The sequence below is a fragment of the Girardinichthys multiradiatus genome, chromosome 3 (genome assembly GCF_021462225.1).
Source record: "Girardinichthys multiradiatus isolate DD_20200921_A chromosome 3, DD_fGirMul_XY1, whole genome shotgun sequence".
NCBI classification, from domain to species: domain Eukaryota; kingdom Metazoa; phylum Chordata; class Actinopteri; order Cyprinodontiformes; family Goodeidae; genus Girardinichthys; species Girardinichthys multiradiatus.
Genome location: NC_061796.1, coordinates 3,795,445 through 3,814,003, shown reverse-complemented (window position 1 = coordinate 3,814,003; position 18,559 = coordinate 3,795,445). Strand labels below are relative to the sequence as shown.

At 39.3% G+C, this 18,559-nt stretch overlaps 2 protein-coding genes across 4 annotated transcripts; both read right to left on the bottom strand.

The window, feature by feature from the left end:
- Positions 1-2,056: 2,056 nt before the first annotated feature.
- LOC124865885 (E3 ubiquitin-protein ligase NHLRC1-like) lies at positions 2,057-4,319 on the bottom strand. The gene has a single exon (XM_047361376.1). The coding sequence runs from the start codon at positions 3,951-3,953 to the stop codon at positions 2,754-2,756; it is 1,200 nt and encodes a 399-aa protein (XP_047217332.1). The 5' UTR covers positions 3,954-4,319; the 3' UTR covers positions 2,057-2,753.
- A 1,629-nt stretch (positions 4,320-5,948) lies between these two features.
- Positions 5,949-18,549, bottom strand: ptdss1a (phosphatidylserine synthase 1a). 3 transcript variants are annotated; one of them, XM_047357102.1, is made up of 13 exons: positions 18,179-18,537; positions 17,657-17,748; positions 14,811-14,855; positions 14,593-14,717; positions 14,332-14,490; positions 13,966-14,117; positions 12,448-12,589; positions 10,475-10,587; positions 10,316-10,381; positions 9,334-9,433; positions 9,090-9,158; positions 8,045-8,111; positions 5,949-7,343 (listed from the first exon to the last, which is right to left on the bottom strand). In XM_047357102.1, exons 1-13 carry the CDS (start codon positions 18,358-18,360, stop codon positions 7,261-7,263), a joined length of 1,395 nt encoding a protein of 464 aa, XP_047213058.1. In that variant the 5' UTR covers positions 18,361-18,537; the 3' UTR covers positions 5,949-7,260. The 3 variants fall into 3 exon arrangements, with proteins under 3 accessions (XP_047213058.1, XP_047213074.1, XP_047213066.1); XM_047357118.1 differs by lacking the exons at positions 17,657-17,748; positions 18,179-18,537 and adding an exon at positions 16,984-17,071; XM_047357110.1 differs by lacking the exons at positions 5,949-7,343; positions 8,045-8,111 and adding an exon at positions 8,774-8,967 and having other exon boundaries at positions 18,179-18,549.
- Between the last annotated feature and the right edge of the window lie 10 nt (positions 18,550-18,559).

The window sequence follows — 18,559 nt, the reverse complement described above, 5'->3', positions numbered from 1 at the left end:
TCTTTTTAATTTCTGATTTATTATGAAAATATCAAACTAACAAAACTTACACAGACCCTACTTAGTGATAACTAAAATATGGGACAATAGTAAGAAATTGTTTCACAAGGAGCATTTCAGTCTTTGCTTGAGGAACTTCTATTACCATGATTGTTAATAACACCTGTCACCGCAACCTCCTGAGCTACAAACACAGATACCTAAAATAACTAGAAAAATTTCATTTCCTACAAAAATGCAGTGTGAATGCTGAAAGCTGAATTCTCCAGCTGAGAGCTTGCAGAAACAAGCTGAAATTGACTGCAGAAAATCTGCTGAAATGTAATGAATTAACAGGAAAACTGAAACGATAAACCCCTCTTCTGAAACCTGGCGGAAAGAAACTTAAGTTGACAGCACAATGTTGGCTAAAATTCAATGAATTAGCAGTTAACAGAAGAGTTGGCAAAAAGAAGCACAAGTTGACCGCAGAAAATTTGGTGAAATCTGATTAATTAACATAAATAGCTGGAACATTAGCAAAGAGAAATGGCCATCTGAACTCTTCAAGTAAGAAGACTATGAGCTAAAAAAACAAGTTAACAAGCTAACATTACCTCAAAACTAGTTGTTGAAACAGAGTATTATAACAGCAGTTTATAAGCTGAAATTAGCTAAAAAGCAAATGCTAGCTAAAATGCTAACATTAGCATTTTGGCTAACACTAACATGTAGGCTAACATTGACGCATTCCATTCATTATGTCAATTTAGCCTTTTAAACTAAAATAAGCCTTAATGATAATATTAGCTTAAATGGTAACATTTGCATGTGGGCTATTACTAGCATGTTGGCTAACATTGACTCATTCCATTCAATATGTTCATTTAGTACTACAAGTGAAAATTTGCCTAAAAGCTAATGTTAGCTTAAATGCTAACATTAGCATGTTGGCTTACATTAGCATGTTGGCTATAATTAACTCACTCCATTCAATATGTTTATTGAATGGAGTGAGTTAATTATAGCCAACATGCTAATGTTGTTGGATCAGCAGGTTGATCCAACAATGACTGAAAAGACTGGAGAATAAATACTCGGAGGACTGCTTAATGGCACAAGGAACAAGTGAGTCTGATCATTGAGTTTTAAATGGCAGAGAGAGGAGGACAAATTTAAATGCTAAAATGGAACACAGGGGAAAATAACATGATCAGGATGAGTAAAACAACAATCACAACAGGGGTTAACACTGCATTCATTTTGGCACCTAACTGTATGAATGCTGTAAAGCATTCACACAATTAGGTGTGTTATCCAATTAGGATTCACACAATCCTGTGTGTCCCCCATTCACACAGTTAGGTGCCAAAATGAATGCAGTGTGGCTGAAAATCCATTACTGGGTAATAAAATCATACTACTTTTGAATTGGTTGTAATTTTGTTGGTTTAGTTCTTTCCAACTGACGTACTGCTGTGTTAACCCCTGTTGTGATTGTTGTTTTACTCATCCTGATCATGTTATTTTCCCCTGTGTTCCATTATAGCATTTAAATTTGTCCTCCTCTCTCTGCCATTTAAAACTCAATGATCAGACTCACTTGTTCCTTGTGCCATTAAGCAGTCCTCCGAGTATTTATTCTCCAGACTTTTCAGTCATTGTTGGATCAACCTGCTACCCAACTCATGTTTCTGGTTTGTTCTCTTATTTTGCCATTCAGTTTCCACATTAATAGCTTATGTGGGCTTAGCTACACTTCAGCTAGGTAGCTGTGGTGCAGTGCTAATGCTCCCTTGTATATAAACAGTGAAACAAGCAGAGAATTTGTTTTATTGTCTTTTTTTGTTAGCTTATTTCTGTAATCCTTTTTAAGTGCTGATGCAAACAACTATTTTGCTTAGGATCTCTGTTTACCAAAAATATAGTGTTCTTACCTGCAGCTTGTATAAAGTAATTGGGAGTTGGAAATCCCAGGTCAATAAGGCACAAGTAAAGCATAAGTAAAAAATGTCCTGACAAACCTGACTTCAAAATCCATCTTTCTGCAGGAACAAACTCTTCGTAAGAGACTGTGTTGATTGCGGAGTTTATTATGACTCAAACTGCATCACTGGTTCAATTACATGTTACCCTGTTCAGTTTATTAGTCAAACACTCGTCAAATCTGACCCTTGAGCCACAGTGGTATGAAGAAAACATTGAAAGAAAGCCATAAGAAGTCCAGTTTGCAGTTTGCTTCAAGTAATGTAGGAGACACAGTGAAGATGTGGAGGACAACTAACTGTGGGGGGATATGTTAACTCAGCAACAAGGGAAGCTGGTCAGAGTTGATGGAAAGATAAATAGAGGCAATACTGAAAGAAAAGCAGACGGCAGAAGACTTGACACGGGGACAAAGGTTCACTTTCCAGCAGGACAATAAACTTAAACAGAATTGCTTCTTAGATATTTGCAGTAAGGAGAAATTTTAGAAACCAACAAATTACAACTCTAACTGTGCATATCGTAAAGCAAACAAAGCATGGCTACAACCTAAGTTTGTAAGTCAAAATCCTAATTTTTAAATATGACTGAATTTTAAAGACCCATATAGCCCTATAGACCAGGCTCGCAGCTGGTTATGTACATGGAGCACACAATACGTATCCTTCAAACAAACAAGTTCATCTTTAGACATTTTTAAAAGCAGAGACAATAAAAACAGTTTATTACTTTTGACACTTCAAAGGAACTTTATTCTGTTTTCCCTCTAACATAATGTACATGGTGCATCAAGCATCAGGCTTAGTAGAATAAATCTTCACCGTATGATCGCCTCCATCCACAGTAATGATAGAGCTGTCCAGTAACACCAACCCAGCAGGTCGGATGAGATGGTCTCCCACAAGAGGAGTCAGGACTAGATTATTCTGAAGGTTTCCTAAACTACAAATCAACCCCTGGTCAGAGTCAGACACAACCACATCTCCATCGCTGCTGAATGCCACATTTGATATGTTCAACCTGAAGGAGGACTGCAGGGTCAGGATGAAACTGTCCATCTGATAAAGAAGGTGGAAGTCTTTCGTAAACACTTTCAGCTTTCTGTTTTGGTGCTTTTCTCTTGGATGCTCCATCACTGCCGTGTTTCCGGTTTTTCGACAGTGAGCCACAGCTTTGGGACACTGAAGGTTGGCTATGACTGTTTGAATTTCCAGGATAACGCCATGATTAAGGTCCACTTTTATTCTGAACAGTGTGCCAACCTGGATGTCTGAAACCAGGATTTGCCCACCACTGTCTGTGTCCACGCCCCAAGGAAGTTGGAAGCAATCTTTGATTGTCACTTTGTGTAACCCTCTGGAAGTGAAAACCTTCACGGCTTTGTCCCCTGCATCTGTCACTATGACATGACCAGTAGGACTCACTGCCACATCCACTGGGTAACAGATGTCCCCATTGCCCGTTCCTCTCTCTCCAAAACTGTGCAGCTTCCTCCCTTGTTGGTTGAACACCACCACTCTCTTCTCTCCATCATGCACCACGACTACTCCCCCAGCAGATCCCAAAACAGCAATTCTAGTGGGGTTGATGAGAGTCCCCCAGCCCCCAAATGTGGCACGAAGATGCAGAGATGTTTCCAAGATAAATCCTCCTTTAGCCCTGTGAGGGGGAGCAGAGGAGGACGGTTTCGGGGATAAAAGGAGCTCTTGCAGGTCGCTGAGAACCTGGCAATGGGAGATGGTGTCAACACTGCACAGCTGTCGACAGAACGGGCACTCCAGCTTCCTCAGGAGAGCGTGGGACAAACCTGTGATGCATTCCAGACAGAGAACATGACCACAGGAAAGGTTCTGCGGTCTGCGCTCCCTCTGCTGCGTGTTAAACGTCTCAAAGCAGACTTTACACTCCAGTAAGTTGATCTGGATCTCTCTCAGGGTTGCCTCAGGACTCAGGCAGCCATGATGTGGGACACCAGGACTCTGGTCCATGATCAGTAAAATACACTGATGTCCTGGCAGTCTGTACTGAGCTAGTTCAGCTAACCAGTGCAGGCTGAGTAAGGTTCACAAAACAAAAAATGAAAATCTGGGAATTTTTAGGCGATGTGATGAGGAAGACCAACAGAACAAAATGGACCGGAGAGGCTCTGTGTGTACATGTCCTGTGCTGAGGCCTCAGTCATCACGTGATGTTTTGAAGCTCACTCAGACTCTCTGCTGCCCTCTTTTGGAAATAATCTCAAACATGAGGAGAGCTTGTCAAATATCTTGTGCTTGACTGTTTAACACCATGATCACTGAAATTAATGGAAGTACAGGTAGGAATATATGGAAGCCAGTCCATCAGGTGAATGTTATAGATTTATTGCTGTTATTTAAAATCATCATTTGCCAAAGTATTTACACCACTTAAAATTGTAAATATTTTGCCTCAATAAAACAATAAACTTTAATGTTTTTTTGGCTAGGATTTTATGGGATGGTCCAATAAAAAGTTGTGTATAACTGTGATGTGGCATTTTGAGAAATAAAAAACTCAAGAGTGGCATTTTTTTAGTTAAGCTTCCTTCGCTCTTGATACCCATAAATGAAAGCCAGTGCAATCATTTGCCTTGAGAAATCACCTAATCAGTAAAACGTTTTCCTGTGTGTAATTTAATCTCATTCTGTGGAGGCCTTAGAAGTTTGTTGTAGCACATTAGTGGAAAAAAGCATCATGAAGGCCAAGAAACCAGATAGTTCTGGTGTACAGTTGTGTTGAAGTTTAAAGCAAAGTATAACAATATGCCAAGCTTTTAATTCTTACAGAGAATTGTTTAATCCATCATCCAAAAATGGAAAGCATGTGGAAAAAACACAAACCCTCGAAAACATGGCAGTTCGCTAAATCTGAAAGGATGGGCAATGAGACCATTAATCATAGAAGCAGCCAAGATGCTTTTGGTAACTCTGGAGGACCTGCAGAGATCCACGACTCAGGAGTGGAGGGGGTCTGTTGACAGGATAGCTGTTAATCGTGCACTCCACAAATCTGACCGTTATGAAAGAGATAAGACGAAAACCATTGTTAAAAGCAAAAGACCTCCAGTTTAAAGTCTGGCACTGGCCATTCTAAGCACACAGCAGTCATGTGGAAGAGGGGTCCCTGGTCTACTGAGACTAAAATAAAAATAGTTTTTGCCCTATATGTAAAATGGTATGCTTTCACTCTGAACACACCATCCCGACTGTGAAACATAGTGGTGGCAGCATCATGCTGTAGGGATGCTTTTCATCAGCAGAAACAGGGATGCTAGTAAGAGTTGATGGAAAGATGGAGGGAGCTGAATACATGACAGAGCTGGAAGTAAACCGGTGAACAGCTTCAACGACTTGAGACCGGGGTGGAGGTTCACCTTCCAGCAGGACAACCCTGACCACACAACTACAGCTAAAATAGAATGGTTTAGATTGAAGCATATTAATGTGTTAGAATGGTCCAATCAAAGTCCAGACCGAAATATAATTGAAAACTAATGTTTGCAGATGCTGTTTTACAAACTGGTAGAGAGAAATGTAGCTCTTTAATGTATTTCCCAGGGCAGCTGAATACAAATGCACGCCATACATATCAGGTCATTTGCACATTTATGCATTACTATGTATTCGTTTATCTTAATAAAACCCAAAAAATATATATGAAAATGCGTGGCTGAATGTGATAACTTGTGAAAAAGGTCAATGGTTAGGATATATATTGCAAGACTCTGTAAGTACTGGTATGGGTCAGAATTAGGAAGTTATTTCTGAATGACTTTCATGTTATGCAGCCTGAGTGAAACCTGACTCCAGAGGGGCAGTGCTGAAGTCAGCCAATATGGGAGTACTTACCTCCTGCAGGGGCGTCGGTCAGAGATCCACTACTGTTAAGTTCCTAAATGTAAAATCAGTTCCTAATACTTAATTTAAAAAATAAGAAAGATTTGTAAAGAAAATACTCACAGATCAAGAGGAAATGTAAAACATTTTAATATGTTGACTTTTTTTCACAGTGAAACAAACAGCACAGGTCATCATCAACAGTATTATTTTTGGCAAAATGAAATGTAAATCCAGAGACATTGTACCATTTACAAAGCCTAGTATTGCGCAAGAAACTGCTTCATAGAGGCCAGCATTTGGATTGTCGAGGATACAAGATAGATCTCAGTGCTGAGATGATACTGATAGAACAAAATGTCAACAAAGCTATAACGAAGCACTCGAGGTGGGAGTAAATAATGAGAGCGAGCTTAGATTTAGTCTAAATACAGACTGAGAAGTGTTAGGAATAAGAAATATTCCATGCAAACAGGCACAAGGCGTGAATTAAAATATTACAATGACAGTAAAAGACGATACTTATTTTCAGGTTTAGATCATATAAAGACTCTTTTCTTACAGTTGTAACATTTTCCAGTCAAAACACTTGATCAGTCATGCAAAACAAATAAGTGAAACAAGAAGGTCACCAGTAAAAGAAAACCAGTTGCACGGGGACATGCAAGTATCCGAATAATTGCCCAACTTTATCTGTAGATTAAAACATAGAACATTTTTAAATAACATAGCAGCCACAGGTGGAGAGAGAAATTAAAGTCACTCTGGATCACCAAAGTTCACATAATACTTGAACATAATCACATGTCCAGTATTTACAAGGAAAGCCTCCTGCAAAGTGCTTTAAACTGTGTGCTTCATAGCAAGTTAAACCTTAATCGTTCACACCAACAAGCTAAAGCTGTCTGGCACTGAAATCCTGCCCACATTAATAGTAAATAGATCATCAGAGAAGGATACAAGTATAAAAAAACAGGCTCCAAATAAAGTGATCAAATCTTTAAGATGGCTTTTAACATTGAAATGTTTGGAACTGGCGTTCATTCAAATGTACATCTGCCTTTAATGATAATGTGTCAGAGGATACGTGTAATTTAAAAGCTACAATGTACATGCAGTCACAGCTATAATGGTTTTTATTCTCTCATACACCCACAGACTGTGGTTAGTGGCTTAGGAGCATCTTCAGCGCACACTGCAATGTGCATCTCTGTAGTCTGAGCCACTACACTTTCATCGTAACACTACGACGACCTGTTCATCCACTTCTCCTCCTCTGCTGTCTGCACTCTCTTTCCCCAGAAAGTGGCGGTGGTGGTGGTTGGGTGGTGGCGGTGGGTGGTGGATTTTCAGTTACACCGGGAAGCGTTTGCATCTTTACCTTCTCGTCACACTTGGCTCTGCAGATTGAGTTTGGATGCCGCACCGCCTCCGCGTCCTACTGGCTGTCGATGCCGTTTAAGGGTTTGTTTTTCCCCCTTCGTCTGATTGTTGGGCTCTCACCGTTTGAGTCAATGTCGTCTGAAAAATGAAGTTGAAATTCACACAAAAATACATGAAATGTGAATAATTACAGTTCCTGCGTATTTTACTAGGTTTTAATAACATGCAGGACATTTCCAAGTCTTTAAACAACACAGTTTGGCTTTTTGTTTTAAAGGTATGGGGCCGCATTCCTGCTGCTTTGGCATCTCATGTAACGCAGATCAGCACTATTTCAAAATCTGACACTTGAACTACTTTAAATACAAACTGGAGTGTCCTACAGTACTTGCAGATTTCTTTAAAGCATAGTTTGTGAAAGCTAGTACCTTTATCCTGTGAAAATGAAAAAACATTTGCAGTTTTAGTGCTTTGTTTGGCATTTTAACCAGACCCCTTCAATGTTCATCTCAGCCTAGATTTAAACTTGTCTAGAGTCCAAGAAAAGTAAAGAAATTGACCTTTTTCTGATATCTGCATGAGCATACATTCAGAGAAGGAAATACTAATGGGTAATATGTTAAAAGTCAAGATGTGATGTAACAAATCAAAGATAAGATGCGATCTAAATATAAATAAATGCTAAACCCCCTCCAGTTTTAAAACATTATTCGATTTTTGTCCTTTAAAAGACAGAACTGCAAAGACAGCGAAGGAACCTGGATGAAACACTCGTGCAGACACTAGGGGTCAGTGTTTTCCAAAGAAACAAATGATGTTGTTGACAGTAGAGACTGTACCTTTAAATTCCCCCGGCATGTGATCAGGAGACTCTGTGTAATTACTGTCCTCATACTCTGAGAAGCTCTGTGAGAGGAGAGCAGATTAAAGACACATGACACACATTCCTGTAACAGAGCGAATCATAATCATACGCAACAGCAACTGATTCTACACAATGTGTCTAGCAGACTGACTAATGAGAATCCTTCACAAGGAAAAAGTTTTGTACTGTAAAATAAGAGCTCAGTTACTGCCATATAGGAAATCTAACAAGGTATAATATATTGCTTTTAGCCGCTATGATCTACAGAATGTGTGAGGTGAATTCAGCTTAATTTGGACAGAAACATTTGATCATATTTTAGAGTAACTAATTCTAATACCACGTAAGCTTGGGAAAACATTTTACTGGTCCACCCCTGTGGGCAAATAGAGTAATATCTCAAGAAAAAGCTATGTAAATTCTGCCAGAATTTTATTTTTGTGTTTTTTTGTCACAAGCAGTAATGGACTGCTGTAAAGAATCCTCGGGTAGGATGCCAGATTAACTCCCCTAACTTCATCCTCCGCTCCAACAAATTGTCATATAAACCTTCAGATTAGGAACATATATTCAAACTGGAGACTTAATAGTCACTTACTTGCTATCCTTACTATTGTCTTGATTGGCCATTGTGTTATGCAGTGATGCCAAGTTTTTATTAGCTAATGCCATTATTCTGAAGCTGTTTTTGGCTGAGTGTCAGATTTCTTTATTTTATGCTCTTTTTTTTTTTTTTACACATTTCCAAAATGAAATTGATTCATTTAAGCCACAAGCTACACCGTTTTTTTTTATTATGTACACATCAACACGACATCAGAGACTATATGTAAAAACATATCGCTTCCCTCACTAAAGATGATCATCAGTGAACGTTTGAGGTGGTCTCCGATGCTTCTGAAAGACCAGGAGCATAAGCTATAACAGAAATGTATTTCAACTAAAGGCCAACCCTCTCACCATGCCACACACCCTGCTTGTAAGTGCAAGATAACAAAAAGCTGAAAGCTGAAACACACCTTTCCCCTCGGACCATATGTTTCTGCATACCACACCATCCCATACAGACACAGGAATGTGATGAAGGCCTGAAAACAGATCAAACGTAACAGAGACTGTCAAACAATTCTAAAAAATGCAACTATCAATATTAATAATGATGGAAGATTTCTGATTGGCATGAAAAGCTCTTGTCGGTTGGTGGTTAAAGAACATATTTTTAAGCAGCAGTTGTATAGAGTCACTCAGAACTCCTGATCTTACCAAACACAACAACCAGAGGACTACATAGAGGATCTGTGTTTTTGAGAACAAGTCTTGTCCAAATTTAATACACGCCAAGGCCTCCAGAAAGGCTATCGCCCTGCAAACAACAACAAGAAAACAGACACTGAGCTGAAACCTTTGGCCAGCCTGGAGTATATTTTTAGTTTAAACGAGGAGACACAAGGCCTTAGACAAACATACAGTGGATAGAAACTGTATGTGTATGTATTCACTAGAAAGCTGAAGATGAATCTTTTGCATCCCAGTGAGTCCAAGTATGCATCCAAATGATCAAAGGCACAAATGCACAGAACAAAAACTGAAGTTTTGGAATGACTTCGCCTGAGTCCAGAGCAGAATCTACCAAAAAAATAAAAATCTGTGGGGTCACCTGGAGAGGGCTTTGGACGAGAGATGTCCTCATAATTCCATACGTTTGGAGAAATTTAGCAATAAAGAGTGGGCCAATATGAGGCATGCTGCCAGACTCCCTAAAAAGCTGATAGAATGCTACCTTTAAATAAAAAGATGGATGTGCACACTTATGGAACCTGGTTATTTCACTTTTCAATACTTTTTTATGTTGCCCCAATTTATTGTTGTGTTTCCAGTGAAACTGTAAAGTGTGTGTCACAAGAAACATGCAAATCGTTTTGAAATCATTTATAACATTTTAATTTTATCCTATTAAAAAGCCATTTTACAAGAGGTGTGAATACTTTGCAAATCCACTGTATGTAGCTTTTAAGAGAGAGCAGCGCTGAGCTTGAATTCAAACATTTGATAAAAATGCGTGACCTTTTTCGATATTAGGCTGATGCAGATCAGCTTAAACCTCACATGAGGATATTTATTGCTTGTCTTTAGGAGTCATCTCCTCCTCCCTCGGTTTTGAACTATTGTCTAGTTTTCATTTGACTAAAGATACATTTTTTACATTGAAACCAAAAAACCTCGACCAAGTACACATGTTACTCACCCAAAGACCCAACACTGTGTCCCCACTCTCTTGCACTGTGTGTCTGTAAGGTAGGCATAATACTGCCTGAAGCAAAGAAACAATGCATGCATTAACACATTTTAGCTACACTTTCCATCCTTCTTCTTGCCCTGAAGAGAAAATGTCCTGACAACGTACCTTACGGTCGGAGCTGTGATGATACCAACAAACAGGATTCGACACCAGCTGAGAGCGTGGCTCGCAGGAAAGACGAAAATGTGTTTCAGGAAGAATGTGTTCAACTCTGTAAGCTGTGAGGAAAACACAGGCAAAACAAAAAAAAAATATTAAAGTTCATTACTTCCCCAAAAGGTTGCTAAAATACTGTGCATCCATACGTTACATGTTTGGGGTAGGTAATAAAAAGAGATCTGAGAACCCTTGAAAACTAACTGCTGGTACTCAGTAGACTCTACAGAATGTGTAAAAATTTAAGAAATTTAAGAAGACTTCTTCTTTAAAGGGACAAGAGTTGGATTACTGGATAATAGTTTCTGCTCTGCCTGAAGCCACAATTTTCTTTGACAAAAAGGCATTTCCATTGTAACCAAAATCAATCATTTTGCACTCCAAAAAGGGGGCAACATCCAGAGTTCGCCATTTGAATCTGCTGAAAAAAATGTAATCTTCAAACTAACCATCCATTCCTGAAAATATACTGGATTAGAAAGTTAGACTGAAGCAACGTCCTCAGAAGTACTGTGAACATCTTAAAACCAGACACTAATAACCAACAGTGAAGCTTTTTAAAATGCTGATCGATCTTGGATTTTATTTTACACTTACATTGCTGGAGAGTTTAAATGAATGTGTTTGATATTCTAAGTTTATGGCAATTACACGCAGCCCCTTTCAGTCAGCGCCGTAAATTAGATGCTTGTCTGGAAACTTGAACTCACGATGCCACTTTAGAGATTTTCTCTTTACCTCCCTTATCATTATGTCCAGTGTGTGAAGTAGCAAAATAAACTTGAGTCTTAATATAGCCTCGTTTGTCACTGTTGCAGATGTTTTTATGCATAGAGCATAGTAATGCTGCCCCTCCCCTACCTGTTGCTGCTCACTGCTGGACAGCTGGGTGAAACAGTGCTACCACACTTTTCGCTCAGAAAGGAAAAAAAACAAAAGACAATAATGCCATATGTATTAATAATTTTTGTTTCCTGTTTTAAATTAAAGCAGTTAGATCATTTTATACATTAAACCTTGTTGTGTAAATACTGGACAACTGTGAAATGGTTTATAGGAAAGTACTGCGCTGCCAATAACACTTAGTTAAACTTGTTTTTCTTAACATTATTATTTCCCTATTGAATAGATGTACCTAAATATAAAGCATATATGCATCTTTACCAGTTTGGTCAACAATTTTGGAGAGATTTGTATTTCTGGATCATAAAAACACAAAATGCAGCCGGCTTCTTTGAATAATACAGAAGCTTTTTTAGGCAATACTGGAAAAAGTAAGTTTCAAGCTTCTAACGAGTAGACAGATTTTTGATTTTCCACCTAACAGAAATATGATCTTGAAACACCAGCGTAGAACAAACATGGGTGTGGAAAATGACACCCGATAGGGGCTTTGTTCTAGACCTGGGAAGTGGTTAGAAAGAAACGCTCCCTGTAAGGGTTGGCAAACTGCTTCACAGATAAGAAACGTCACCACTGACACTAAAACTCTCAGGCAGATTGTATTTGATCCTCATTCTGCAGCAGATTGTAATGCTTCAACTGGGTGAGTTATGGAGAGGAAGTTAATGTTTTGCTAACCAAAAAAAAAACATCATATAGTTTTTATGCCCATAACAGCAGGAGGCTCAAACATTTAGCGGCTATAACTGCTTAGTCATGTCCTCCATCTATTCTTTTCTCATTACCACAAACTGCTCCAGAGCACTCAAGCCAGTCTCAGCCTTAAAAGATTAGCAGCCAGTGTGCAGACAACAGGACACCGGTGTATTATATGGATCCATGCGGCTTAGGATTCCGGCAACAGACAAGGCAATTAGATCAGCGAGGACTTAGCGCACAAAGCTCGCTGGATGATCTCCGAATCGTCAGCACTTAAGTCACCGTTTAGATTCCAAAACAGGATTTGCCCAGTGACCCACCTGCCAGATGATCATGAACAGGTAGACACCCATCACGCGCTGCAGGGAGGACTTTGGATCAAGCCAGCGCACGTAGGTCCAGCTCGCAGGAGTGAACTGCAACACGGCTCGCTTGATCTTCCCAGGGGTGGTGTGGATATCCCTGATTACGCAGGATAGAAGTGGGATTACAAAGACTTACTAATAGATTTATTAGAAATATTATTCTAATGCCTTCAGTAAACAGAATAAAACAGAATAAATGTAACTAAATAAATCATTCAACTTCGCTCCTTGATTCATTTCTGGGAATATCTTTCAAAATAACAATTTCAACGTTAAATCTGTAATACCTTTATACAGAAGATTAGATTGTATCCAAATGTTATAAAACTGCAAAAAGAAAATAAATATAAAATATTAATAATAAACTGTATTCATTTTGACAGCGAGATCCGTATCATTACTCTAAAGTTTTTTTTATATACTTTTTCTTTATCAAACAAGAGGTACTAATTCCTGATCTTGTTTAATTGCTTTTGAAAACCCTTACAGGTTTGAATTTAAACCGAGTTAGTTTACACAAAAAGAAGATGAACTGATAAAAAATTGATTGAACAGAAACAGAAAATCTTTTTCATCTAATTATATTTCATTCTTACATTAAGCTTTCTATATAAAGCCCCTCATTCTTTGCAGACGCATAAAAATATGATTTAGTCGTATATCTCAGTTACAAATGTTACATTTTATAAAAGGAAACAAACTATAATACCACAGCAGCACTGAGAAATAGACTGATGACTGCAACTGGATGATTTTCTGCTTGATCTGCTCTGACAGGTGACAAGTCTGTCAAAAACTAAAAGATCCAATCTTTTTCTGATCAGTAAATGCACCATATAAGTGCTTCCACCACAGTCTTTGGTGTGGAAGTTGTTATTGCAGAAACAAAGACTCTTTGTTATTTATTTTAGTATCACTGAAGTGTTTAAAACTAGTCAAAGTAAGAAGCTAAAACTGTATACCCACAACATCTTAAGACCTGTCTGTGGTTCTATCAGGCAACAACTGAGCGAGACTTTCAGCTGAGAACAGGAAGGCTGAACGGCATAATGTAAAGCTGATCTCTTTTAACCTTTTGAGTTTTTTAGCCTCTGTCTGGTTATGAAACATGTTGGATTTGGAAACGAAGGCAACCTTTTGCAAATCTCACAGTTTATTTTAGTAATGCTTGCTTGAATAATAGCTAATATCGCTAAAGACAGTTTAAAATGTCAGCTTCATATTTATTTTGTTTTTCTTTTTTTTAAATATCACAAAAAATCTGTATAAAGCATCTCCTCTCTCAAAAAAAAAGGGTGCGACACTGTCTCTGCTTCTGACATTTATAATTCATGACGGCTCATGCTCTTATTCTGTTATAGTTTTACAAAGAAATTAAATTCAGCAAGAATCGGTGCCAGGTCAGAGCTCTATGACAAAATGTTGAGTGGTGCATTTCTATCTATCAATAAACTTTAGGGTGTGAATTCATACTTAATACTGGCCCAGTGGTACGTTCTCATCTCCAAGAAGCGGCAGACGGTCATTCCGAGCCAGATTCCACCTCCATTACACAGCAGGATGTCCAGAATCACCTGGTCCCACCAGCACTCCGCAAAGTTGGGCAACAGATGCATGAAGAAAAGCTGTTTAGTACAGAAGAGATGAATGTAATTGGAGAATAGACCATGAGTGTAAAATCAGCATTTAATATTTAATGCAAAACTACTGAAAGAGGCTAAATCTGACTGTTGTTCTGTTATATAAACACATTACATCACAAGCTTCAGTGACTTAGACAGGCAGGCAGCCAGGAGGCTCAGAGTTGCTGAGTTTTTATTGTTTTGAGTGTTTGTCTACCTCGGTAAGCTCCCAGGTAATGCTTATGGTCCAGCAGAGGCCATAGCTTCGAATGAGGAGGGCCTTCATACCCCAGCCCCAGAAATGGCTGAACGCAAAAATGTCAAGATGGCTCAGGATTCTCTCCCAGGTGATGACGTGGCAGTTTACGGCATACTCCTGCAGGTAGTAGCACAGAGAGCCACGTTACCATAATCCCCACTGACAGTGGGCACAGCAGGTCACCGTAAATAAAGCTGGCTGAAAGCCATCGTCACAAACCATGATGTCCGCCTCTCTCTTGGCGTAGCGCAGGTTGGGATCCAACCAGTACATGAGCTGCTTCACCTGCTGCCAGTTGAGGAAGATGATGAAAACCAGGAACAGAAAGTAGAGCACACTCAGACCTTAAAAGCAGAAGAACATGAACTTAAGCAGGGAAAGTGGCCACAAATAAATATGTATGTTTTTGCTCCAAAATACTTTCAGCAAATACTCACCAAACACTATTCGCCATATTGCTGGATGTGGCCTGGTGAAGGGACCTAAAACCAGATTTATAAAGACAACATGTCAAAGGATGGGAACAGATCTCTGATTAGGCCAATGTTTACTGCTTCTGTGATAAGATCACTGGATACTGGTAGTGGAGGCACTTAATGTGGTTTAAGCAAGCTAAAGACATGTACTAACAATAGACACCAAAAACAACACCACACTAACAGAGGCTGTTCACGCCTGTGTTCAAATTTAGCTTCAACGGCCCATGTTCTGTTCATTCCTCCCACATAGAGGCACTTTTTATACTTCCTTTAAGCTGTAAAATCACAGTTCCAAAACTAGACCAGGGTTTAGCAAACATATTGCACTGATTCAAATTGTACATTCATGCCAGCAGAGAGAGCAGTCACAGCACATGTCTGCTATGTTAATGATTTGGCACAGAGATACTGCGAACAATTCAGTCCAAAACACCTATTTATATCCGTCTCATGTTTTTCCAGATCCCGTATGGTTCTTATATTAGAATCACCCACCTAATATTCAGTAGACCCCCCCATTTGCAACTAAAAACAGCTTTGAGATGTGAAGCCACAGACTATACAGGACCTGTGAAGGATCGGACCAAGATGTCAGTAGACAACCTTTGGACTCCCCTGACACGGGTGTAATAAAAGCTGGAGTTAGTTTTAATAATTCTCCACGAAAATGTAACAGTGGATAGAACATTAGGTTAACCTTTGCTTCTCTGCAGGCATAAATGAGATTTCAGCTGCCAGGGGAAAAACTAAGTAGGATCCATGTTACTGCAAACAGGAAACATCCCAATACATCTCTGCTTGATCCAATAAATAATAATGGGATGCACTGAATAATCCGGTTAACCGGAAACTAAAAATCCAGTGAGATCTGTAATGACCACTTTTTGAAGTTCTATGACATCATAAAAATCTAACTATTTTCAGAAAATATCTTTAAAATTCTTTATTTACTTCTGACTAAAGGAAAACAAATTACACATTCATATTTTCTTTCTCTTGATTGAAGCGTACGGAAAACGTCCCAAACAGTGACTTTAAATGAACTAACCAGGATAATCCCTCACTAAGATGCCTCAGAAAAATGTGAACGCTGATCATTTTATCGCTTTTATCAAATTCAACTGAAATCCTGTTCAACTCTTTCACACATTGCTATGGGGACCCAGTTCTTCATCACTGTCCCAGTCAGATACACCAGCTTTTTCAGCATGTGATCCACAGCTGGTATGGTCATGAAGAATCGATCACAATACACTTTTGTACCAGCAGGCAACATTTCAGACAAACGTTTGATAACCAAGGCTCCTAAACCCAATCTCTCAGAATCTTGAATTTGTGAGCTCAGTGTCTTTCACCTTGGTAGACCTCAAAGTCCAGCACAATTCCATCCACTGATGGCAGAACAAAGTTCTTTATTCCAGCTGGAATGGGCTTTGATGGCACATACTGTCGGAATAGGCATGCTCCAGTGAATGGGATCATCTGCTCATCTACTGAGACACATTCTGGTCGAGCCTGAAGGTGGCAGCCATTTAGTAGGAACTAATGGTAGGAACTCGCAGAGCATTTGACCAGAACATCCTTGTTTGTGGGTAATGTACATAAGACATCAAGATTGCTGCCCCAAAAAAAGTGATAAATCTCATCAACAGAAGTGTTGAGAGATCTCCCACTCTTAGCCAGTGACATGGCATTTGTAGTCAGCCACCAGTTTCATCAGCTCCGAGCCGATATAGTGCTCCACATAATCCTGTGGCTGCCAATCTGCCCGCTCATTTTTCAGGCTATCATCTTCACCCTGAAACTGGATTAAGTTAGGGGTGAAAGGAGCATATTTCCAACGAAATAAGCTCACCATGCTGTTCACGCTTGCGTTTGCGTGCTTGTGAGTGTGGTAGCTCACTCCTAGTCTCGCTGTCACTATCGTTACTGTTGTAGTGATTTGCTTCAGCTGCATCAGATGATGTATAATCATCAGAATCATCTTCTGGTGAATCAGGAGGTGAATAATCATCTTCTTACTTTGCTACAAATGCAAGAATTTGTTAAAATTTCATGCCTCGCGAAGCTAAAGATGAAACTGTGTCTAAATGCACTGGTTTCAAGCATGAAATATAGTTAGGATTTTTACCTTGCCCTTTTTTCTGACAAGAGTTGTAGACGCTGTGTACTGGAATTCCCGCCATGTTGTCTTTACTAAAATGAGTGTAATGTTGTGATTTGACCACTAGGCGGTGTTGGTAGTGTTTAGTAATGAGGCCTTTGGGTTAAAGTTGAAAAAAAAAATAAGTACATGGCACAGAGAAGCAAAAATTCAAAGTCCTCACTTGAGGACGCAGGGTCTCAGGATTTATTTTCAATGGATCTCTTGAAAAACAGTTGGATTCCTTGGGGTTTCCTCCATTTGTAGAAAAAACGAATTATTTTTCTTTTTACTATAAACCTTTTACTCTGAACAAAGCTGAATATTCAATACTGCCAGGAAGCACACAAGTATTTTTTTTGTGTGTGTTATTTATAGTCCTTAATGAAATCAGGATTGGTTGAAATTGTTATAGGTGATCAGAAAGCAGCCAGAAAATCTCTAGTAATAACTCAGTCCTCTGTAAAGCCCCTCCAATCATTACGCTTGCACATGTTTTGCTACATGTACATATGCATAAACTCAAATGACAAAGTGCTCTGTGCCTGATTTACAGCACAAACAATGGATTTAACCATCCTTGTGCACTTTATTGTAGAAATCAACATATAGTATGCATTATTTCCAATGGTGCAGCCTAAACGCTATGTTTTGTACTCACCATTGGGAAATGCCAAAACACTGATGACTAGGAAGAAGGAGATGACCAGAATGAGCCCCACCCAGAGATTACTGTCAGGATTTCCATCATCTCTGCAGACAGGATGGAAAACAATTAGCAATGAGCAGCAAATAACATTGAACTATGACACACGGCCCAGCCCGTTATGTAACTACAGCTTATAATACCTTTACTGTGGATAAATGACTGTGTCTCATACACTTACGAAGAAGAAAAATCTAATATCTATTATGGTACAGATTAGTTAGCTAGGGATGCAATGTTACCACTCGTTTCTCTATTAATTATAATGTTGCAGCTAATGAAAAACAACGTAACTAACACAACTCCTGGTGTGTAGCTCTGGTTTAATAAGTATAAAGCTTAAAATGCTAATCCCTGTTACTAACACCGAGAAAAGCTCAGAGAAAGCAGCAAAGCTGGTTAGCTAAGCCTCCTCTGTATCCGAGCATCACTGACGCTAGGCTAAACTAAGCTAACGTTAGCAGCGGAACTCCTCACCTTGTAAACGCGAAATACATCAAACTGAGCACCGTGCATGTCAGCAGCGTTATAGTGTGCGGTTTGTAGAAAAACTCGATGGTGATATCCTCGACCTGCTGCTCGTTAATCATTCGGAAATGCATCCTGTAGTTCACATCATCTTTGCTCAAGGTATGGGATCCGCTATACACGGACGCCATAGCAGGCAGGACGCAGGCAGGACGCAGGCAGCGGAGCAGCAGCTCCTCACAGCAGCAGAGGCGACATGGGAAAGTGATCCACAGCCACCGGATCAGACGATGAGGCAGCTAAAATAATGATATAAAGTTACATAACTAACTGGCAGAGTGCAAGCAGAAAGGGGTGAACTATGAGAGGAGAATCAGTTCCTAGGAAACG

Coding starts and splice junctions, on each gene's coding strand:
- ptdss1a (XM_047357102.1), bottom strand. CDS start 18,360: ATGGCGTCCGTGTATAGCGGATCCCATACCTTGAGCAAAGATGATGTG. Junction 10,588..12,447: donor TGTTCATGATCATCTGGCAG/GTGGGTCACTGG, acceptor TTTTCCTCACAG/CTTACAGAGTTGAACACATT. Junction 9,434..10,315: donor ACACAGTGTTGGGTCTTTGG/GTGAGTAACATG, acceptor TGTTGTTTGCAG/GGCGATAGCCTTTCTGGAGG.
- LOC124865885 (XM_047361376.1), bottom strand. CDS start 3,953: ATGGACCAGAGTCCTGGTGTCCCACATCATGGCTGCCTGAGTCCTGAG.